Below are 24,486 nucleotides of genomic sequence, written 5' to 3'. Positions count from 1 at the left end.
TAGAGAAAGCTCCCATTAGATTGGTTTTATTTCAAATATATATGTATTTTATACATTGAATGTGTTTTGTCAAAGAAATCTTAATTTGTAAAGATGCAACAGTGAAAATATTGAAGATAAATAACATCAACTTAAGTACAATGCCTCAAAATGTTAATTCACTTGCACAGAACTTGCCTCAGTGACTGAACTAAATAATAAAGCACTCGTGCACATTCATGTACAAAGATGAAAAGGCTTTATTTACAGCAATAACAGCATTTAAAAGTAATTAAAACATAATTACAAATATGTTCAGTGTGCAATAACAGTACAGAAACCCCATCCCCCCCAAAAAATAAAAAATTGCTACAGTTGTACTGGGTCATTTGGAGTCATTGAGTTTGTTATATCTGTACACACACGCTCTATGCAGATGCATTTCTGTACAGCACTGGCAGGCAGGACACACCACAGGCCCGGGTCATACCAGACATCACCAGGCATCACGGGGGGGGGGTCCGTTCAAAGTGGGTGATCGGATCTCCCATCCCAGTTCTATATGCAAAGGACAAATGCATTGTTGTTTTAACCGGCAGGAGGAAACAATGCTCCTCCCGTGCCTGGTGTGTCAGAAAATACAAACTAAAAAAGAAGAAGAAATGGAAACAATGCAGGCTGGGGCTGTTCATCCGAGTGAAGAAGGTCAGCCACGATCTTTGACACTTTTATCTCTGTGAGCTTTCTGAAATTTTGTAGATGTTGTGGACAAAACAAGCTCCTGCGAACTTCTGTTTACGCGAAACACGTGAATAAAACCTGCCGTCCTTCAATGTAGACCCCTGGTGAAAAACATCAAATACAAAAGCTCACTCTCCTCGGAAGGGTTCTCCTGTTCCATTGATCCTAAAACGCTCACAACAAACAGGAATCCGCAGCATGACTCGTCAAAGCGGCTCCAGCTGTAAAAACCGTGAGCTTCACACTGTGACTGTTTCTGTCCTGTAACGAATACTAAAGTCAGACGGTGAATCAGCACATCAGCAGGTTTCCATATCAGTTTCAGACGACGGAAATTCATCTCTCGGTTTCCTCCCTGCCATGCTCTCCTCTCGCTCTCCTCTCGCTGTAATACAGTACTTCAAAAATGAGGTCTTAGGTTTCACATGGCACAATATCACGAACATGCAGCAGTCAGCGCTCTCAGCGTCACAGCTGGGGGGGGGGGGGGGGGGGAGACGAGAGTGAGACGTTTGCATCTCCAGACAATAAAGAGTAAGGACACAAGAAGTGTAGTTTAAGTTTACAACTTTTAACAGTCTAACTTTTTTGTCGGTACCTCACCGTTTGCTGGCCACCAATAGAACTGGCTCTTCTTCATAAAAAATCTCACAATGTACTAATCTGAAATATTGATAATTATATAAAAGCTACTCCTAAAACCAGTTGACAGCCATGGACAGATTATGAGATGACAGGTTCAAGGACACAGATATGATCAAATACTATTAACATCTTAACAGGATCAGGTTCATGGTCATTTCTCATCTCTTTGTGTTTCCTAGACTCGTCATCACGCTCGGTTTGATTCTCTTTGTGGACGTTTAGCGTCTCTTTGTGGATTTTAGAGGCCATTTGTGATCGTATGACGTCAAACAATATTTGTTATTGCCAATCAGATTCTTATACTTTGGTGCTATATTCAGTTGGTGCACTTGGACGTCTAATCCGTTCATGATACGTCATGCCTGCAGCTGGACAGAGAACCTGATGCATTGAAGGAAGTTTGAAATAGAAGCTTCGAAGCTGAGCAGCTGATTTAACCATTAAAACATGTGATTGCAGATCTCCGGTGATGTGTAATGAGAGTTTAAGAAACGATGAAAGTCGGATCACACTTAATCTGTTATGAATCGGTGTTGACAGAACTGTACAAACATCCAAGATGACTCATGGACTTTGGTTATTGAATGTTTTACAACAAACGTCTGCTGCTGCTCTGATTTGCTGCCGGTCTGGATGACCTCACATTAATTCAACACACGTGACACAAATAACAACCAACACTTTCATTTGAAACGGATTAAGTCCGACTGAGGAGCAAAGCTTTTAAATGCATTAAGTGGGATTCCTGAAAATCTCCTTATTCAGATCTCGGTCAAATTGCTTTGTTTCAGTGACAGTGATGGTTGATCTCGCCAAACATAAAACAAATTGCATTTCCATTTTTATTCCAGTCAAACTGCGGCTGATGTGATTTGGTGATTTACTGATACAGATCAAAACAACAGAATATTTCACTGGTACCATCAACAACAGCCCAAAAATAAAAAACCCGGTAGTTTTACATAAATCTCTTTGGTCACTTTCATCACTGGACATTTAAGCCTCATTTATGCTCAACGTTTGACAGAAAACGAACGGACGCTTCTGTCTGAACTCTTAACGTACGTGAACGCAGCAAAAATGACTCTTTAAAATACGTTTGTTCTCGAGGACAGAGGAGATCACATTAAAGATTAACACTTTATCTCAAGTGTTTGATTTTACAAGTTGGCTTCCTCACCTACGTGAAAGAGACAAAACACACGACACACGTACGATCTCTTGATGACATAAGGTGCTTTGGTCAAATTTCTCTTGCATAAGTCTTGTTCAGGGCAATGACACATTTTAAACGGCATTTCATATTTTGGATTTATGCATTTAAGGGTTTTCAGACTTTCACAAGCTGTTTATTGAATCAGCTGTAACTCCTAATGTGCATTTTAGTAATCAGAAGCCAGGACATGGATTATCTGATATCTTTTCATATATACAAAGAAAAGAAAAAGTATTATCAGTGTTTGTTGTTACTGTTAGATAACCAGTCAGTAACAAAACCCTATTTCACTCTGTTATCCAGTGTTTGGTTTCTGTCCAGAAATCTCTCTGGTGAGTGTTTAATGACCTGGCAGGAGTGAGGAGACTTGGCCTGCGTCTGACTCACTGTGCTAATAAACGGATAACGTGACCTTGTCAACAAACCAGTACACGCCTGCTACTCTCAGTGGAGCCACTAATGACCAATCCAGCGGCTGAGACTAAGAACAGGAACAGGACTGGTTCGGTCACTTATTGTGGAAGATGTTAAAACGATGTCAAATGAAGGTTTGTGAATGCAGAGGGGCGGGAGGTGAGTAAACGTGACCTTGAGTCATGACACAATTAAACGCTTTAAAGGATTTAAACGGTTTAAAATAGTATCACTGTATTAATAAGTGAACTAATCTTTTCTTGCTCTGGATAATCAAGGTGCTAAATCTTTGTTTTGACGCCAAACAAAACCAGAGCAAAGAAAGTGAAGCCTCTGAATGTTGGTTTGGGACTTTATACGAATCTATAAACACGATCACATTGTATCTGGTGATGAAAGTGGTTTGGAAATTCTTAGAAATCTTCTCAGTTTTAGACTTCAGTGAGGGGGGGGTCATGTGCCAAATGGCTCTAGTGGTTTCAGGAACAGGGGCTGGTCTGTGTAGAGGAAGACTGGTATCAGATACTCTACGGTTGGTATTTACAAAGTATCTGCTTGTGATGTCTGCTGTGCACGAAATGCTGGTGAAAAAGTTGATAAAACTATTCATGTATCAATTTTCCAACTGTGCACGTTCAGAAAACTAATTTCGGACACATCTGCTTTCTCAATTCATGTACCTTTAAAGGAATACAAATCTAGATTAGGTAAAATATTTACAGTAGCATTCAAACATTTCATTTTTGGGTAAAGATGGATATTATTAACATGTACTGATCAGTCCAGGGTTTGTTTGTTTTCCCTTATTTAGTTATTTAATGTCCCAAATATCGTTTTTTGCTACAAAATTCACCAAAACATAATGTTTTATGTGAGACAATACATTTCCTGGGGCTGAAAACACTGATGAACAGTTGACAGTGCAAGCGTTGGCCCAGTCGGTTCCTTCACAGCACTGCATGAAAAGAGGAATTTGTGTCAGTTTGTGTCGCTGCAAATTTCGGTGGAATTTCAGGTTAACGGCTGTTCACAGGAATCTGCAGGCTGCACTGCCAGGAACTGACGGGAATTGATGCAGGGTTCCAGTTTCTGGTGAACCCGGAATTCGCATCCTGTAAACAGGCACTAACTGCCAGGAATTAGGTGAGTTCGCAGGCGCAAAATTCGGCTTTTCATGCAGTGCAGGTCACAAGTCTGTTGCATCCTGGGTACTAATGTGACAGGAGTTTTTCCCTGCCTAAACATTTTCCAAGGTAATATTCAGTTAACAGGACCCATGCACTTTAACAACCCCGGGTCTGCATAGTTGATCTCCCTGTGAACACATCATCACTGTACAAAAATAAAAAGAGCTTAAAGTAATCTACAAAACAAAGACTAAAGGAAACTGTACAAGGCACAGTTGAATGTCCGCAGGCGTCGTTTTGCAGAGAGGCATATTTAGATGACAGGAGGAGAGGAGTGCAAATTCCAGGCTCTTTGGTAGCATCGCGAGGCCTCAGAGACCATAAAGGAAAACACAGGCGCAACATCAAAAATACAAGCGTATTACAGAGTTCCATAAAGGTGTTCATACGTAATCTCCGTCAAAATTAAAAGTCTCCCCCCTCGGTTGGAACAGAAAAGCACCGAGAGTAAAAAAAAAAATCAGGTCACCCACAACGCAAGGAAGATTTAAGATGCGATAGATCCAAAAACACAAATATATTCCTGAAAATGTTACGTCTGCTGGGTTTTTCCAGAGGCTAAACCTGAGGGTGGTCCTGGAGGTTCATGCCCCCTTGCATGTAGATGAGCCGTCCGATCACAAGGAGCAGGAGGCCCATGCACAGCAGCAGGCCGGGCTCCTGCTGGACGTGCGGCAGCTGGTTCGGATGGATGACAACATGTCTGCGTCCGCCTGCCGCCCCCTGCAACACAAGGAAGAGAGGAAACACCAGATACAGCATTAACAAGAGGAATAAACAACATCTGCACCAAAACATTATGGCAGCTTTCCACCAAGATTCATGGAAAACAGTCCAGAAGCTTTGGCGTCATTTTGCTCACAAACCAACCAACCGACAAACAAATGTTTATTCTTTTATTATATTCAAATGAGCATCTACAGGAAGGCTTCAAACAGAGTTTAGATAAAGTTATCTTATCTTATTTGGCAAACGTAACACCGTTTACGATTTGAAGTGTTGGCTCCTGTGGCCGAACGCTACATTTCCCAAAGTATTTATGTGGTTAATGGTTAAAAGTACTGTGAAAGTTCTCAAACGTCAGCTGAGTCACTTCATGCAAAACATCCACAGGTTAAAATCCTGCTCATGTTCATCCATCATTTGCATTAAGTTTTGCATGGCGTGTTCTCGATTTCACAACATGTTCTGAGTGTGCTGTGACATACCATCAAATGTTCAGGTAAACACTGCGGCGTAACAGAGGATCCCTTGATGATTTAAAATCAAAGGACACACGCATGCTTGCTGTGTGTTTACGTCCACAGGAAGCAGGTAAGTACAGTTTTCAACATCCTGCCGCAACTCTGCTGCATCTCCAGGTGTGTGTCAATGCATATGTTGTGTGTTTATCTGCATGCGTTGTGTGCTGCTACAGGGCTTCCGATGTTTGACCGCACAGCAGTTACAGCTTCTACGTTAACAAGCTTAACTCCAGACAGTGCCAATTAATGCAAACGGTATGTATCTTTAAAATAACCTCAAATGTTTCATGCGGCCAAAAGCATTTACATTTGAATGAAGAATAAAATAACAGGAGAAAGAAACACTGTTTAATGAAAGGTGCTGTATCTGCTTGAGGGATGTGGTCTAATAAAATTTTAGATTTAAAGGTGTATGTCAGTAATTTAGCATTTCACATCCATAAAGAAGAAGTTTCTCAAGGTCTCAGAAACATTGAATCCTACACTTCTTATATTTTACCTGTGAAATATTTGATGTGTGAGCAGCAACAGGCTGATCTCCATTGAGATGACCTTTGTGTTAAATTGTCTGAGTACACATTAAAAAATGTCTGATAAGTGACATAGAGGAGAAAAGAGCTTGCATCCATAGCAACACATTCAAGATCAACGAGATCCGAGTTCAGAGAAACCTGTCGAGCCGAGTCTGGTTTCATTCAAGCTGGGTTGTTCAAGGTCTGATTAGGAACATCCAGCAACAAGATCAAATCCTCTCTGACTCTGGTGTTCTAGTCCTCTGGTTCTTCTTCCATTAAACATTTCATCGTCTTCAAGTAGAGAATTGAATCAATGACTTAAACGAGCGTTTTCTCTTATTCTTACTATCCCTACAGTCGACAGCCTGGTGCTCGAGCCTCGGACCGTCACTCCAGCACCTGTCGACGAAGGAGAAAGGACATTTCCCCTGGATGGATGCCCACAGGGAAAACAACTCATTTCAAGCCCAAGTTACATCACATATTATCAGTATTGATTCCAGTTCAAGCAGAGGATTCTTCTCATTTAATTGAAATCCGAACCAGTTGGCCGCCAGCAGAAAGCCTGCCGCCGTCCGCTGAGAAATCTGTGTGAATGTGAAGCTTTGAAAAAAAGATCCTCCCTCAGCTGCTGTTTGCTCGGCTAATAAATAAAACTTTATAACACTCGGGCCGAAGCGTTTACAAGAATAACTTTGGAATTACTAGAGTAGGAATCAGTTTTTTCCGGTGGGAGATGATGTCCTGTTTTGGCATGAAGCCTTTCACATACACACCAGCCGGATGGACTGTACAATACCAGCCAGACATTGGCGGAGAATAAGCCCCGGGCGAGACTGCACTCTGAAAAACAGGATCTTTATGGATGAGAGAGAGACAGAGCGAGAGAGGGGGGGAAGGAGGGAGGGAGGGAGGGAGGGAGGGAGGGAGGGAGGGAGGGAGGGAGGGAGGGAGGGAGGGAGGGAGGGAGGGAGGGAGAGAGGGAGGGAGGGAGGGATATCAAAGCTGTGTGGTTTGGTGGTTTGATTCGAAAAGCGAGCCAGAAGCCACAGTAACCTCTGAATGCCGGAGGAGGAAACAGGTGAGGGGAAGACTAGTCAACCCTGCGATGAATCATTGTGTGATTCAAATTGTGCTTCGGACTCACAAGGACCCACAAACAGGTCAGAGCTGACCAAGGAACTGCCAGGAGACTGATCTAAACCAGACTTGACTCTTGCACAGAACAGCTTTAACACGCCGACCAGATTCATGGCCACACCGGTCATGAGCATGTTTCATCCACAGTTCACCAGAACATCTCTCAAACTACTACTGGAGAAATTGCCATTACAGGTTCTGACATTCATGTTCCCCCTCTGGGAAAATAAAACTTTGGTGATCGCTTCACTTCTTATCAAGCAGCATTATCAGTTCAAAAGTTCAATTTGTTCATTAATGACCAAGTACCTGCAAACTAATGACAGTTGTGTACAGTTTACACGGTAAATAAATAATTATCATACCACTGTCTCCACACAGGCACATGTAGGGCACAGGGCAGCTAGCTTTATTAGCTTCACATTTTTAGGGTTAAAGTTTTAAATGAAATCCACCATAAAAAGTAAAAAATTGGCACAAATACTGTTTATTTCTGGAAAAACACTTAATTCTGGTTTAGACATGTGTTTTTCTTATTCTTCTTTTATAAGATTTCCTCTCCAGTAATGATTACCTTATGAACTTTCTGACTCTGGTCAAAGTTTGAGGAGACACCGATGTAGGAAGTAGCTGAGCGAGCAGCATAGACTAATTTCTCTGCAGCCAAAAAAACTGAGTCTTTATTTTCCCTGAATGTCGTGAAGGGACTGTTGTGTTTGGCAGCGAGGTGAAGAGCAAAAACACATTAATTCAACCTCCCTCCTTCAGTTTGGCAGCAAACAAGCTCCAGAGTTTGTTGTTTGAATCACAGATTTGCCCTTTGTCTTCGTATTGAGAGGAAAAGTTTCAGTGAATTTTCAACAGGAATAAAGAGTTGCATTTGTCTTCTATCATTTATTTTCTCAGATAACATAATTTCTGGCCCGAAGAGACGTGATCTTACTTTTTATGTTGTGAAAACAGTGACGTTATTATTGAAGTGAGTTTTCTCTCACAGCAGCGTTAGCTTCATATTGCACGTTATGGACTCGTCTCTCCTCGAAGCGGCTTCGGGAGACAGACTGGAGGTTTGTGGTTTGGAAGTTGGCAGCGTGTCGGTGCTCTCTCCTCACCTCATGAACCGCTTAATGATCTGATCTGTCAAGATGGTCTGCAGTAAAAATAAATGAGGGAAGGGAGTCGGGACCACACTAACAAATCCATACGAGTCTCAAGATACTAAGCAAACTGACTGAAAGCTTGTTTCACTATTACATCTTCAATTTGTTGAAGGATTGATGTCTAGATACCTGTTATTTGACACCTGTTATTAAACATTGGTACATTGTTGCAAAGAGCATGGATTTTTAAACTCCATCATATCCATTACAAACACGGCCTGTGTTACAAATCCGCAGAGGTGGGACCAAGTCAATTTTTTGCAAGTCCCAAGTAAGTCTCAAGTCTTTGCCCTCAAGTCCCGAGTCAAGTCCCAAGTCAAGGCAGGCAAGTCCCGAGTCAAGTCCAGAGTCAAGACTGACAAGTCTCAAGTCAAGTCCAAGTCCTGCAGTTTGAGTTTCGAGTCCTTTCAAGTCCTTTTGATCACAGAGTAATAATATATTTACACAGATCATGTATGCTTTTAAAATCTTTATTTATTTATTTATTTATTAAAACTTGCGGGAGCCGCTCCTATGCAGTGCAAAAAAGGACAACAGCTCATAAATCCAATCCAAAAACAGTTATTTTTAATTAGAGATCTTTACAAATTTAAGTGCAATGACATTAAACATGTCAAACATTAAACATTTAACATGTCAACACAACATTTAAGAACTTTTGGGAGGACATGTCAAGACATGAACCACATGACAGTTAAAATAAAAAGTTAAAATGCCGCTGTCCCACTGTATATTTAAACTTTTGGTTAAACTTTGGTCCATCTTTCGAGCACTAGTCTACAAACATCTTGTTGAGTTTGAGCAGCAGCTGATTTTCAAGGTGAGTAGAACTCATCCGGGTTCACTTTGCAAACAGCAATCCAGCACAGCTGAAGAGTCACCCACAGGCGGCCGAGGCAGGTAGGCCAGTGGGCTATTGAGTTTCAGGCAGTGTTGTCCATGAACACGTTCATTTTTATGAGAACGTTGAACTAAACGCAACTTAATGACAAATAATGAATTTGAACGGTAAACACGTTCATATTATCTGAGGTCAAGCTGAAACGTTACGTAATGTTTTCCTTCTCCTGAGGAGAGACGCTGTCTAAAACGAATGCTTGCACCATGTCGTTGCGATCGTTGTTGTGTTTATTTGAAATGAAATGCAGTCTTACAGGGCAAAATACCATCTGAAAGTTGCAATTCCGTTTTTCAACTTTTTTTTGTTGAAGGGGGGGGGCTCTTGCATAGAGCCCCAAATATGCTAGGGCCGCCCCTGTGTAGCGCAGTGATTCTCTGTATGGTGCACCCACCGGTGCGGCGCGGAGGCATAACAGGCTGGCAGCCGGGAGGAGAAAATGCGAGGCGGATCTAACATTATAGCCGAACTAATGTTTTGACGTCCGCATCTCTTTAACGGCGGAGCAGTAAACAAATCGCTCTTTCGCCGTAGCCAGGGGTCTGCACCCCGCGGCTCCGCAGCCCCTCCGCAGTGGATCCCTGTGCAGTGTTGTGCCTGTCGCGCATATTTTTCGCGAACAGTGAACTTTACGATCAGTTTTCATATGTTGAATGTGCACGTTAGGGAACGTCATCCACTCTATGCAGCATCTACCACTGCAGTGAGAATTGCCTTGCCTTTCGTTACTTTACACCCCTGACGGACACCTACACAATGAAAGATACAGAGCGTTCCTTAATAACATACTTTTTAATCTTTGGGTTTTGGGGAAAGGAGCAAGTCTTATCAAGTCAAAAGGCTCAAGTCCAAGTGAAGTCACGAGTCATTGATGTCCAAGTCCAAGTCGAGTTGCAAGTCTCTTTACATTTTGTCAAGTCGAGTCTAAAGTCATCAAATTCATGACTCGAGTCTGACTCGAGTCCAAGTCATGTGACTCGAGTCCACACCTCTGCAAATCCGGATAAGGACAAGCACCAAACCCATCTGTTAAACATGTTGATGTCCTTCTGCATTATATTCTGGTGAAAGATAAATGGACTGAATTGATCCATCGCTTATCAGGTCTTAAACTTTTCTATAGGGACTCTTTGGAGTAATTTACAGGGGAATCGAACCACCAACCTTCTGGCAAGCTGCGCTTCCTCCTGAGGCACAGCTGCATGCCCGTCCACAGTTGTGGTTGTGACTCATATTTCACACCTCCTGCTAATGAAAGTGCAGGAGAAACTGTGAACTATGACCGAACCGGAGGATGTGGTGCAGCTGGGACGTTCGTGGTTGAACCAAACTGATGCATTTACATGTGATCAGCACTAAGTATCAGTGTCAAACCAGATCAGGAGCCATCGGATCCTCGTCCTACATTTCCACTTGAGGACTGATATCACTCTCATGTCTGTGCTCAATCCTGAAGGCTGTTATCTAAGATTATGATAAAGGAAAGGAAAACAACCGGCCTTGCTCTGCCCAAAGTTTAAACAAATAAAGCTACCAGCTCCACCTAAACTCATAAATTAGCGTGTCGTATTTTGTTTAAATCACAAGCAGCGAGGCCAAAAGGGTTTACGGTAAACCAAGTGTTCTGGGAACACAAATAATTGCCTGGGATTAAACACACCACAGGCAGATAAGGGGGCTGGTCTGTTATTTGGGTGATTGGTTGTATTTCACAGTCGGGATGAGAGGTTTGATTTCACTGCAACGAGGAGCAGATGTACGGCTCAGCTGACAAACTGCAGCTCGAGAGTCTGACACCGAGCCAGAGCCTGCTTCACCAAACACTCTGGGCTTTCAACCTTGTACCTACGGATTACAGAAAAGGAAAAAAAACACACACACACACACACACTCACACACATACAGAGACACACACTTGTGGCTCCTCTAATAGTTTCCTCATTTGAACTCTTACCTCACATAACCCCTATCATCATCTGAAAATAGAAAACCTGTCGCCACAAACCATTTTCCTACTCTCACTGCAACTCCACGGGCAGGAGTCCATCTCTCGTGTACAAACAAACACACACACACACACACACACACACACACACACACACACACACACACACACACACACACACACACACACACACACACACACAGATTGATAGTGTAGTACATGCACTTACACAAATCTACGACACAAGAGAAACCCAAGCAGGGCATCATCCACATGAACTAACTCTTTAACTCGTCAAGCACACAACCAGTGAGTTGTGTCAGCGAACCAATGAAGCAACCACACAACCTTTCATTCAGAGATGATACAACCACTAACTGCATGTTGTAATCACTACAGATTGTTTTAACACATTTTCCAAACCACACACTGTTTTAGGCTTTTAAAACCGTATATTGGCAGCCATTGGTTTCCCTTCGCTTAAGATTAAACATGAAGGTCCTATAAAACAAGTGTATCGATCCATGGCAATAAAAGATAAACAAATCTTCTGGGGTGAGGAGTTCAAATGTTGGTAGGAAGCTCCAACACCAGAGATTTGCATTCATGCACGACAAAAAAAATCAAAGAAAATGATTTGTGCATTTTGCTAGAAACAAGGTCCAGGGAGTCTGAAGTTCCCATCAGCTCTTCAATGAATGCATCCTCTTATCAAATGAATCTGTGATTTAAGTGGCACCTCAATGAATAATCTCATTATCTCAAGTGTCTGCAGGTTCATTTGTAGTGAAGTGAGGATGGAGAGCTTTGCACAGAACACCCACCTTGCCTCTCACATATTTTTCAAGTTGTGTTTGGAACCTGCTGCTGTTTCTCCTCTGAGACTTTGGGAAAAGACACATTTGCGATACAGAGGATTCAAACTCTCTGAACTGGGTTTGTTTCTCGTCTTCTCGTCTCTTTCTTCTCCCAGTGGAAACATTGAGTCAGCCTGTTCCAAGAAGCTCATGTGACTTTGTTTGGTTACCGCAGCTTACTATGCTGCCGCTCAAAAATAGCTCACAAAAACACGAACACACACACAAGTTTGCATAGCCATCATTGTTAGGACAAGGCATTGACTTCCATTCATTGTGAAGAGCCAAACGAAAACCTTAACCAGGACCTCAGAGGTGACTCTGTACTTCTGTCTTAGTGACACTCGTGTTTACATGTAAACATCAGTTTACACATGGTCCTTTACATGCAATCTCATACGACAATTCAACATCAATACACAATAGACTGACGACGTTCATGCTGCGTCATCTCCATCCCCGTCTCCTGTCGTGGTTATGTTTCGTGGAGGGATGGGGACGGCGTGAAGGACGGCCCCGTAACATTCCGACAGATTAAGGGTGGGATTTATGATAAATTGTGGAGGTTATGGAATGGTTTCATTTATTTCTGTTCTATGAACTCTTGCATGGAAAGTGAAGGAGTGATAAACTGTCTCTCTCCCGCGCTTTGTCTTTCACGTTCATTCGATCACACACAAACAAAAACACGAGCAGCCAGGGACAAGTGACCGGTCAACAGTGTCCTCAGCGTTATTTCTGTCTGCAGGACAAAGGGGTTTACCTCACAGTCAAAGAGTGTGTGTTGGAGTTTGTTTTAGTGTGTTTGTGTGTGTGTTTTTGTGTGTGTTTTGGCAGGATAATTAGACCTTGTGCTTTGCTCTCTGAGAGTTGCTTAACCATAGGGCTGAGCCATAATGGATCTACACTGTCACGGACACTAGACTGTCACACCACATGCACACAGGCATGTACGTGCCTAACGCACACACATGCTGTCACACACACTTACACACACACCACTGAGCAGGTTTACAAATGTTTGAAAACAAAGACGCACACATAATCACGCACATATTGTGTAAATGTTTAACTGAGAGAGAACGACAGAGAGAGAGAGAGAGGACAAAGGAGAGCGAGTCAGAGGGAAGACGACTGAAAAACAAATGATTACTCATCATTATATCAGTGAATTAACCCATTCTATGAAAATGATTCACTTCGATACTGTTTCCGTGGAAAAGTCTCTCTTATAAAACTGGTTTGCTAATTGCTCAGGCAATAGAAAGCGTGTGAGCTGTTGGTGTGTGAATGTGTCTCAGGTAGCGTGAGTCATTTCATAGCCCGAGGTGATGCAGCTCTGTGTCTTGGCAGAAGCCTTCAGGCGCTCGCACTGAATAAAGCTCTTTTGTCAACACAGGCAGCTCCGTGTTTAACTCTGCTGCAATGAACAGTTGGTGATAATGTGAGAACTTGTCAGAAAGTTCCCTCTAGGCCCCGGGATAAATGTATTGTTAATAAAAAACAAATCTTATGTCACAATATTATAATTTATATGAGAATATCCGTACCCAATTGTCTGCTGAAGATATTAGGACCATGGAGGCGCTAAAGGAAGCGTTAATCAAAGATCTCCACAGTCTTTAGGATTCTTCATGAATTTGAGGAACAACTTTCATGGCAACAGTTTCAGACATTTGAGTAAAAAAGGAAACAATGGCAATCTCACTTTGGAGCTGGAGGAAAAGTCAGTACAACACCAAAGTCAGTGTGATTCATCTTCTGTGGACCAGGAACTTTATGAAGCTGAATTTCACAGCAGCCTGTGCCAATATAAAACAAAGTTCTCTCTAAATGTGCAGGTTTTTAGAGAAGGTTGGATCATGGGTCTACGCTCCAGGCCGACGTGGTTCGGGGGCAGCTTCACCATCGCCCCCCACAGAGCCAGATATGATTCAAGATGATTCATCCAACAAGGCTGTAAAACCCTGCTGGTTACTCGTCTGTTTGTTCAAACTGTTCTCAGGGGGTTTTGCATAGTGAATGGCAGCGGGTTGGACAGAAGCCTGCTATGCAAAGGACCTGCAGGATCAGATTGAATCGTGGATGTTTTTAAGCATGGGAGGAGATCGGAGGATGGCGCGTTTCCTGTCCTCACACACGATCACAGACCAACGCACTTAAACCTGATGATTTGTTATTACTCGCTGGCAAGACGGTAGAAAGTGAAGACTTTCCCTGTCCTCCTGGGATCGTAGGCTGAATCCAGACTTGATAAAAACGCTTTGCATTGACCGCTGAGCCGAGTCATCGCTCCAGCCCAACCAGGAAGCTCATGGTGCGTCACTGTTTCCAAACGTCTGCCGGTCGAGACTAACAAATGTTTTCAGTTCACATTGCTCAAGGAGTTGTGTGTGCGAGAGTGTAGTAATGCTTTTTAAAAGAAAATACATTAATGCAGATGCAAACTTAAGGCTCAATCAGTGCAGTGGTGTCACACGGCTTTAGCCTTTTGTTTAGCATGGGGATGATTGTTCAATCTCAGCAGAACAAACAACACTGAACGTGTTCTTCCGTCTTGTGTTCTTCTCAGTGCGATGACTAAGGATCTGATTAAAATCTGAAAAACCTGAAATTCGTCTTGTGTTGTTGGAGCAGCGTGAAGTCATCGGCGCTCCGGCCCGAGCACTTCACAGAAACACCTGGTGAGAGAACAGGGAACAAGCCTCCACGTTCCTCTTTTCTCTGCCTCCTCATTGTTCCGCAGCTTGTGCAAACACACTTACTGGATTATTATTACCCGAGGTCACAGAGGTCCTCCCCACCAAGACACACACTCACTCCTCTCTCTCTCTCTCTCTCTCTCTTTCCGTCTTCCCAGGCAGTGAGGTGTTGAGTCACAGCCTCGACTCATCACACTCACATATTTCCACAGCTCTGTTCTCCTCCTCAGCTCCATTCACAGCCGTCGGGGCCAAACCACCTTCCCCATGAGACACTCTTGGCTCCTGGGAATTCCCACACAAATGAAAGGATGTACATTCGTCCTGATGTCAGTGAACCCTCAGACCCTTACACATAACGCTCCGAGGGGGTTGATGTTATATCCGATGGTGCAGGAAGCAGCTAAACGCAGGATTTGATCAACATCCGAACCTGAACGATGGCTGCATAACCCAGCTCCATGAGATCGAGAGCAACATGAAACCATAAGCACTTAAATAACTTCCCTTCTGGGGTTTTGTGGGTCTTTGGTCGGGGAGTGAGTGTGTCGGGGGGGAAACTAGCACGTTTCTGTTTAATTTAACAGCTCAGCTTTACAGCCATTAAGCTTTTGACACCGAGGGAGAATTCGAGGCTTCTCACTTCGTCCAGTCATGCTTTTTGTTGACTTTCATTCTTTAATCCATTTCTGTGATGAGATTAGAGTGAACTCAACACTGAGTCCCCCCCCCCCCCTCTTCTGGCTTCCCAAAGCTCCAGTCTGCTCCTTGACAGAGTAAATAGAGCTGTGATGATGCAACCTGCAGAAATGTTGCCAGGGAAACAGAAGCCAGGAGGAAGCGAACTCCGACTGCAGCGACGCAACTTTGCAACACACCCGCTCGGACTGAGAGGTTAATATTCCCTGGGATAATGAGATTATTTCTTCAGTCAAGCAACAGTCAGACTGATGTAACTGTCACTTCCTGTCATAATCAGAGCTGATTGACTAAGCTGGATAAACTCACTCAGCTTTCAAAACAATTACATCAAACGCTCAAAGCACTGTTTCACAATGGAGCTGAACAGATAGAAACAAATTTAAATTTAAATTTGGAAAAATAATAGTGTGTGTTGCTTTCACACATGAACTCTGGGAAATTGGGTCTGGACTTTGCCTTTCACACACGATCAGTATCATTAAAAGCTCTTGATGTATTTGAGTTATTCGTATTCTTCTAGTTTTGCGTCTGCGTGTTAGCCTGGGACTTTTTTTTTCTGCAGAAAACACTTTGACGTCTAAACACTTGCTAACTAGATTTTCCAAATGTTCTACAACATTTTCTCGCTTGAATTCCTCTTTCTTCGTGCCGTAGCTCCGCTTTGCCAAACAATTCACAACGTTTAACAAGTCATTTCGCACACAGGAAAAAAAATTGCTTGGAAAAAACATTGCTCCATAGCGCTACTAGTGGTGAAAACCTCCACTAGCTCTACTGGCGTCTCCATCTTTTGAAGTGGAAAATGATTTGCATTTCCTGCCTAATTAATTTAGCCCAGTAACAACACATAACTCTCTCGTGCCAGTAAAGAGCCCAGCAGTCAGAAACACCTCTGGATAATCAGCTCCTCGGCCCAAGAGCCAAGAAGTAAATCAGCCAAATTACTGCTGAACAAACAGCCTCCACTTCTATGATGAGAGCAGCCAATGAGCTGCTGTGGGTCTCACCACATTTAAACACCCAATTTGTTTGTTTAAGTTTCTCCCCCTGATGCTGGTGACTAGCTGAAGGCTTTGTAGAGCAGAACCAAGCTGCTTTCCCCCGGCTGGGCTCAACAAGTCCTTCCTCTGCTGTCCAGAGGCTGTTCCCTTGTATCACACATCTGTTTTCTTTCTTTTTTCAACTGCAGCGGTTACTCTGGCGTCTGGATTTTTTTCTGCATCTTCGGGTGCAGCTCTGCTTGTTTATTTTCTTGTCAGGAGTCGATTTGTTTTTCTCACAGCTGAAATGACCAGCTGAGCATTTTCCCTAATCTTCAGCAGCTTCATGCTTCCTATGACAGTCACACAGCCTCTGTCTTGACCCGACTTTGCCTTTAATTTACTACCTGTACTGCAGCGGATTGACACACCCTGGTTAATCAATTATAATAACTTAATCTCAATAATAACAAGAACAAACAAATTAATTCTCTGTTTGCAAATCACTTTCTCCGTCTGTCTGCAAGTCAGCACTTTGATGCAGAGCTCTGCGAACATGGTCGCACAAGGTTGGCCTAAGTACCTTCACACCCACAAACCCACCCACACACACACACACACACATAAATCACTGACCCTTAGCAGGAGGAGTCTGTTATAATCATCTCCAATTCGTCGGAGCTCCTGTCCGACGGCCTCCTCCTGCATCTCCTGTGCTGCGCCTCGTGGCAGCATGCTAGAGGGGCGGCAAGAGCTTCCTGAAACAGAGGAGAAAACAACAGGTTGCTAAAACGCTCACACACTTGATGTATCGCATGTGGAAATGTGACTTGTAACATGAACAGAAACGAAGAGGAGGGACAAGTCTCTGTGGATGTAAACACTGCTCCTCAACAACTGTGCCCACGACTTTAGAATCTCACACAGTTCCAGTGAGATCGGTCAATTCGTCATTTGATTTTGAATCTTATGACGAACAGTAAAGAAAAGGACCGAAACCTAAACCTCCACATGGGATTTTCTTTTGAGCAACACGTGATAAGCATTTCAAGCTTTCCTGCCACCACGTGTAAACAGTGCACCGGTGACAGGATCGTCGGGAAAATCCTTATCAAGTCAAATAAAAGCAGACGAGCAGAGTGTGAGTCAGAAAGTGGTTCACAGCATCACAGCAGAGACTTTTAGCCCAGTTGAGTTTATTAGATGTTAGGAAAGATCCACAGACATGATGACACAATGATAAAACCCACGGGAGAGATGTTAATCAGAGCAGGTGGGTTAAAAACAACAAACACACATCCTTATGAAACTTGATTACAACAATTTGTTGTAAATTCAGACTTAAATTGGAGAATATGGAGCAGAACATAACAAAATACATATATATTTTCATTGAAATCAGTCACAATATTTCATGTGCACGTGTCTAAATGCCATCGTCACAAAGATGGTGAGAAATATCAGTCTGTGTGTGAGCAAAAATACCGAATTTGTGTGTGTGTGTGTGTATGTGAGTGTGTGTTTTCGTGGTTAATCTGTTATAGTCTCAGGCTGAACGACACTATGACTATGAAAGGTTCTGACCTGTCACCGATCTCCGCATATGACTCATACGCACCGTTATGAAACTTACACTTAATATTTCTTACATCCTCTAACACTGTAGACGCTGATACATCACAGAGGCTGCGTCCTGATCAGTGGCTCACGCTGCAGACCACACAGATAAGGGACGAAGAAGAAGAAGGAGACATGCATGGACATGACAGTCGGATATAACCCAGAACTACATGCTGGTAATCCATCAATTTAAAACTACATGACCTCACTTCACCAGTATTTAAAAGCAGGTTGGAGCAGATTAAGCCGTCAGGTGACAGTGATGCCGTTTGAATAAGTCATCCAACTTGCTTCAGGGCACAAATGTTTACAGAGAGAAGGATGAGGCTGAAGAAAAAGGTGTGAACTTTTGCTCATATTCATTTATTAAACTGTTATGGACACAATAGAAGTGCTCAGGGGAATCAGGTACTGGTAAATTGGTTCTATACATTTGCTGGACTGGGTTTTTTCTCTCAGAATAGTTTTTGGTGTCTCACTTTTTTGAGTTGTTCACCAGAGGATATGTGGTATAGATGCCTGTATGTATCATGCATGTGGAATTGTTGTAACAGTCCAGAATTCCTGTTAGGTTTGGTCTCGGCTAATTCTCTTTTCTTTCCAACAGAAAATTGCAGCTTGTGAAAGGGAACACTTAATCTGAAGAGTCTTAATTGACCCACAATGCATTAGGAATTAGACATACTTAAGACAGTCAATAATTAGTCAGCCTGGTGCAGCCGATTAACTTGTTAGATCCAAGCCTCCGGCAAAAATCTGTCTCTGTGCAGCCGGCCCCTGAGGTTGTGTTATAATGAAACCCAGTAAATGTAAATCAGCCAAGAAGACAAGAAGTGGAGTGAATGTGAGGAAACCTGAGTGTGATCGCCCTGCAGCAGCAGCAGGCGGAGAAGGAGGACGTGTTGTGACCGGAGCTGTGATCACAGAGATCATGAAGCCGTCACAGAGACACCGAGGACTGGATGATAAACTGATCCTCCTCAAGCTCCGGCTCTTTATCATCGTCTCAAACACAAAGACCGACCAGCAGCGTTGATAACGGAGACTGTTTTTTTGTATTGAGGACAATCGTGTACGATAATTTTGTGTGTCTGTGTGTTTATCTCCTATCTCTCCTATCTGATGGACGTAGAGGATTGAATGAGAGGCGAAAGGTTTCTGTCTGCGTTGCACAAAAGAGCAGGAGGCCTATTTTGACTGCCTCACACACACATGCACATACAGACACACACACACACACACACACAGAGAGGCCTGTTTTGATTGTTGTACTTAATGAATGACATGCACACGCTTGCTGGTTTGTTTTGACTGTTATCTCCTCTGTCTGGCTGCAATAGAGAAGAATAAGCGAAGCTAATCACTGCAATTATAACAGTAGGTTGCAATACAGTGAAGCTTCCAGATGTTTTAACTCAGCCTCCAGACTTCACTTCACCAGGAAATCACCACTGTCCTTGGAAAGAAAAGACTCTTGCTTACAGACATGCACTGAACATTCTCCTGAAGTTCTCGAGAGGGGCTGTATTCGAGAATGCAAATATTTGAGACGGTTTCTCCGGACATTTTCCCGAACTTTCCCTGACGCCACCAGGGTAAAGAACTCAGGAGATTTTCCAAGTGAGTCGATGTGAGGATAGCTGCCGCAGAATTTACACGTCATGTTCTTCCTTCTATACTCTACTCAGATGCCAGCCTGAACGTTGCTTCTTCATATGTGCAAATCAAACTCCAGAAAATGTCCACACAAAATGGCTTCATAACTACAGTAGAGACGCAGAGCACCAGCTCGGTTTAAAGAATCTGAGAAAAACAAGTAATTAAAATCTTATCAGGACTTCTCCACAGTGGAAGTGTTTTTTTCACATTGAGGGGATTCACTCTGTTATGGTTTGTTTTGCCAAATCTCAAACCTCACGGCTCCGTTTGGTTTGAAACAAGGCAACAGCGAAGACAACTCCAGCCGAAAGCCTCACCACCAGAGGCATGGCTCTGTTTTCCTGTTAACATGTGCTCATATAAACACTGCAGCTCTATTTTCAATCCCTGCTGCTGGAGGTGACAGACTTGCGTGTCTCGCTTTGTATCTAAATAAACAACGGTTATAAAAACAGGGTCGAGGCTGTGAGAGGCGACGAGTGTTCCACAAACACTCGGGTGGTTCTGTCAATAGAAACTCAAACCTACACAACTCTGTGTGGTGTTTTATTCTAAACATTGAGGAGTTAACCAAATTAGTTAGGCGGCGTGTTCAGAAGTGATGGTTATTACGAGAATAAAAACCTGATGTCATCAAATAATCCTAACTCCAAAAAATGGCGAGTGGACTTTCATCACTTTCTGTTGAACTGACACTTCAACTTTTTACACTGCCTCAACACGTCAGCTTCCTAAAGGGGAAGTGAACCGATTCTACACATCACAGTCTGTTTACAGATCATAAACTGCCTTAAGACGTGCAGGGAACTTGAGCTGATGTGGAAGAAGAGGAAGAAGAAGTAGATCCAGGAGATGACGGTAATGCACCTTGACATTTGGTTGCCACCCACCGAGAAACCGAACAAAGAAGAAGAAGACTTTACCCGCAGGTCTGGAAACGGCTTCATTGAGGTGCACTGGGTTAAAGTCACTGAATCAACATGTGACCTACTCACCTGAAACTAGGTTAATACGGAGTATAGTGGAAAAACTCTATCTTCCCTCATGAGTAAGATTGGAGAACAAAAACTCCCTGAGCGTGTTCATCTTCTGCATATAACTGTTAACATTTACCACCACCGCCCAAATCTTTGACAGAGGAAGCCTCAGGGAGCTGGTGTTTGGCGACTGCACACCCACACACACCAGTGACAGTAGCAGCTAGTGAAAACAGTCAGAGCAGCTTGTACTGGCTGATGTAGAACAACAACTTTCACACACAAATATAGATATTATGGAGTGTGTATTGTGTTGTTAGACACAGTTCAAATTGCAGTTTTACAACCCTCCTAAATCTGATTGTGAGGGATAAGAAAAGGGATTTAGAGCGTTGTTATGTCAAAGCAAACTTGAGTTGAATGACATTGGAGCACATTGATGTCTAGGTTATCATCTCTAGAAATAAAGGTGCTGAATAAGTAGTGCAGCCGGGTTTTTTATATATTTCTCCACTTCAAACTTGTCGGAGGACTTTATAATGAGAACCTCTGATGTTCCCCATGCGTGTTATTGGAGGTTAGTCATCAGTTAATCATCAAGGTGCCTGTGCTCACCACAAAGCGGCCCCAGCTCCGGTGCTCCTCCGTGCGCCTCAGCCATGCGCTGCAGGACGTGGTTCATGGCTTGGCCGCTGGTGGACGGGGTCTGCGTGGATCTGTCAACCGTGTCCGTCCCCTGTCCCCCCGGGGACAGCGGGGACAGCGGGGAGCTCGGCTGAGACTCGCTGTCCAAGGAGAAATATCCACTGGAGTGGCGGCGAGGGAAGGTGAATATAGATCTCTTCTGAAACACGTCCAGGCTGTCCACGGAGGAGCTGCCTCTGCACCGAGCCGGAGAGAGAGGCTCACCTCCTCCTCTTCTTCCTCCTCCTCTTCTTCCTCCTCCCCCTCCTCCTCCTCCTCCTCCGCTGGAGCCGGTGTCCCTCCTGCTGCTGCTGTGGTTCGAACGGGAGGTTTGCGCTGAGGCTCCGGTGGCACCGACTCGTGGTGGATCTCCTCGGCTCTCCTCCGTGGCCGTCACTGCGGTCGGGCCATCGGACCGGTTCGGTGGTCTGTTGGATGAACAGATCGGAGCCGTGAGCCTGAGCTTTCATCCCCCTGCGTTGCATGTGGAGCTGCAGCCCCGGAGCAGAGGAATATCGATGCGTAAAGGACCGGACCCATTCGCAAAGTCGGGGCGCAGGGACCCTTTACGCACGGGATCTCTGTGCCAAAAATAAACTGGACAATAGGTTCGTTTTAAGAAGCTTAACCCAACTCTATCTCAGCCTGTGGTGAGTGTGTGTAGTGTCTGATAAGTGAATGCGCAGTGGACGTGTTCCTGTCAGCTGCAGGTTTCCTGTCCACACTGACCGCCCAGTGCGACTCCTTTGTTTGGCAGAAGCTGCTGATTGCAGCAGATTTTTTTTGTTTGACTTGCGGGGAGAAGAGTAATCGAGCCTGAAGGAAGAGTCTGGAAGAGTCTGGACTAACTTTAACTGCGTCACCACGAGTCGGACAGAAAGTCACCAGTCTGGAAATGTCACTTTGAACTAAATCCAACAAATAACTTATGTTGTCCCTTTTGTTAAAAAAGAAAATACAGATTCACACCGCGAACGATGTATTTCACACAGAAGTCATTTCAGAATGTGGGATCTAAACTTGACAATCAACAAAAGGGCAATTCCAAATTTCAATATTGTGTCGCTGCGCTTCCTGTTTGTCCAGACTGAACGACAGCTTCCTTCCCGCTGACTCTGACCTACTTCTGTGCCAAAATGACCTCAACTGTAAATAAAGTTTAAACTCAAAGTCTTCATGTCACACTTTTTTTACGCATCTTGGACAAATTGGCTATTTTTACGCACGGATTAACGACCGCACTTTAACTGGACGTGAAGCCTGTCCTCCTCCTCCTGCAGCCCGAGGAAAGTGTCAAGCTTCCCCGGGGCCACATCATCACCGAGAGGGAAGATCAGACGAAGGGAAGCAGATGAAATCAGCACCGGCGGCGCCAGAAATCTACCAAACCAGACGTTTAATCAGGTGTTGGATCAATGTCCGGCAGCACGTCTGCACCGGCACTGTGTTTGGATGAAGTAGCAGCTGTAGTTTCTGAAGAGGAGTGTGATCTCAACAGGACAAAAAAACTGTTTACACGATAAGGTTTCATGTCACCATTAAGCCAAAGATGTCACACGGGCAGTGTTTGTGTGTCTGTGCGCGTGTGTGTGTGTGTCCTGCTTTCAACACTTGTCGCGTTCTTCTTCACAAACCCCAGCAGAGCACGTGCGCCATCCGCAGGACACTTCCACCGCCTCATTAACTGCTAATAAAACACTTAGGACAAATTAGGGCTATATCCATTCCGCTAATTGACCATTAAAATAAGTATAAAAAATGTAATTAAGTCCTATCGCCTGGGTGGGTCTCGTTTCCGAATGGAGAGTTAAACTATGAGGCAGGTGAACTGAGTGACCTCGATCAACAAGGGGGGGACAAAAAACTGTTTTTAAAATAGTGAGAAAAGTTGTCTTTACTGTTTTCCTGTCCGACTTATCGTCGTGTTGTCTACAAAATTATGAAAAGTTGAGTAAAAACTTTGCGCGTGTTATCCTCTGCTCCCCTGGAGACAAAGCATCTGCATCTGCAACATGTCATTTAGAACCTAACGCGGGATTAAACTCGGGTTAAACGCTGTTTACGCACGACTGGGTAATGGGAACCATTAAAGGAAATGAAGCCGGCGCGTTGCATTGACCGGCAAAGTGTTAGGATCGATAAGGTAATAAACTCCGTCACAATATCTCCTGTAATAACACATAAAATATCCATAAAGTGTAAAAGTGTCGCTTTATAATTTTAAAGTTACTTTGGATGAAAGCGCAGCGCAGCCGGCTCCATTCGGGTTAAATCGGCTTTTACGCACGAGGACAGCTCGTCAGGAAAGTGACACTTCGCGCTGAGAAGCATCGCAATGTTGCAGCAGATCCGTGTGAACGTCCCCGTGGTTTCAAGAAAAAACTGGAAGGAAATGGAAGGGAATAAACGCGTGTGCTCCTGATGTGACGCGCGCGAAGAGAAACTGGATTTTTGTTTTTGGGGCAGAAATAAAAACTCTTGTGCCAACTCACCTGGTCGGAGGGTTCATGTCAGTGACGGAGCATAACCGCTGTCAAGCTGCTGGGATCGTGTCACAACGAGAATATCAGTGAGAGCCCGAATAAGGTCCACAGGTCCGACCCGAGCAAAACATGCACGTCGCCGAGGATTAGAACCCAGAGGCAGCCCAGCGAGATAGATCCCAGTGGTTCTGATCGGTCTGATAATCCCAACTGGTCCGTGGCCCCTGTGCGAGAGAAGGTAAACAAACCCAGAACTCTTTTGTCTGCTGTGAGGATGTTGCTCTCCTCCCTCTCTCCGCTGCACTACTGAAGCGACTCTGTGCTCTCGTGCTGATATCAGGGCTCCTCCCTCCAGAGCTCAACCCACCTCCTGCTGGGTGGGGTCTCCGCCCAGCAGGACACAGGGGTCTGTCTCCCCCTGTCTGTCGCACCAGACTCTCGCATGCTGAATCCAAAAAACTCCAATGGCCGCAGAAAAGAAAAGTAGTTTTCTAATGTCACCGTTACTGCTTCTAATGATCTGAATTTGATTTCAAGTTTTACTTTCCCACTGTTTTCACTTACATCAGCTGTAACATCATTTTTCAGACTGTTTCAATGTAATGCACAATTTTGTACAGCTTCAGTTATTCATCTTTAAATCTGTATTTATAATTGGCCTCGGTTACTTGTGCCTTTCAATCACCCGATACTTAAAATACCTGTATTGTCAATATCTGCATTAGCACACGTTTCTTT

At 43.9% G+C, this 24,486-nt stretch overlaps 1 protein-coding gene across 1 annotated transcript; it reads right to left on the bottom strand.

Annotated features, from left to right (window-relative positions):
- Positions 1–1,210: 1,210 nt before the first annotated feature.
- LOC133020697 (bcl-2-like protein 11) lies at positions 1,211–24,038 on the bottom strand. The gene is made up of 4 exons (XM_061087384.1): positions 23,758–24,038; positions 21,197–21,693; positions 16,962–17,083; positions 1,211–4,905 (listed from the first exon to the last, which is right to left on the bottom strand). The coding sequence occupies exons 1-4, from the start codon at positions 23,772–23,774 to the stop codon at positions 4,741–4,743; spliced, it is 801 nt and encodes a 266-aa protein (XP_060943367.1). The 5' UTR covers positions 23,775–24,038; the 3' UTR covers positions 1,211–4,740.
- Positions 24,039–24,486: the final 448 nt, after the last annotated feature.

Source organism: Limanda limanda, chromosome 15 (genome assembly GCF_963576545.1).
Source record: "Limanda limanda chromosome 15, fLimLim1.1, whole genome shotgun sequence".
Classification (NCBI taxonomy): domain Eukaryota; kingdom Metazoa; phylum Chordata; class Actinopteri; order Pleuronectiformes; family Pleuronectidae; genus Limanda; species Limanda limanda.
This window is presented reverse-complemented; position numbering and strand designations above follow the sequence as displayed.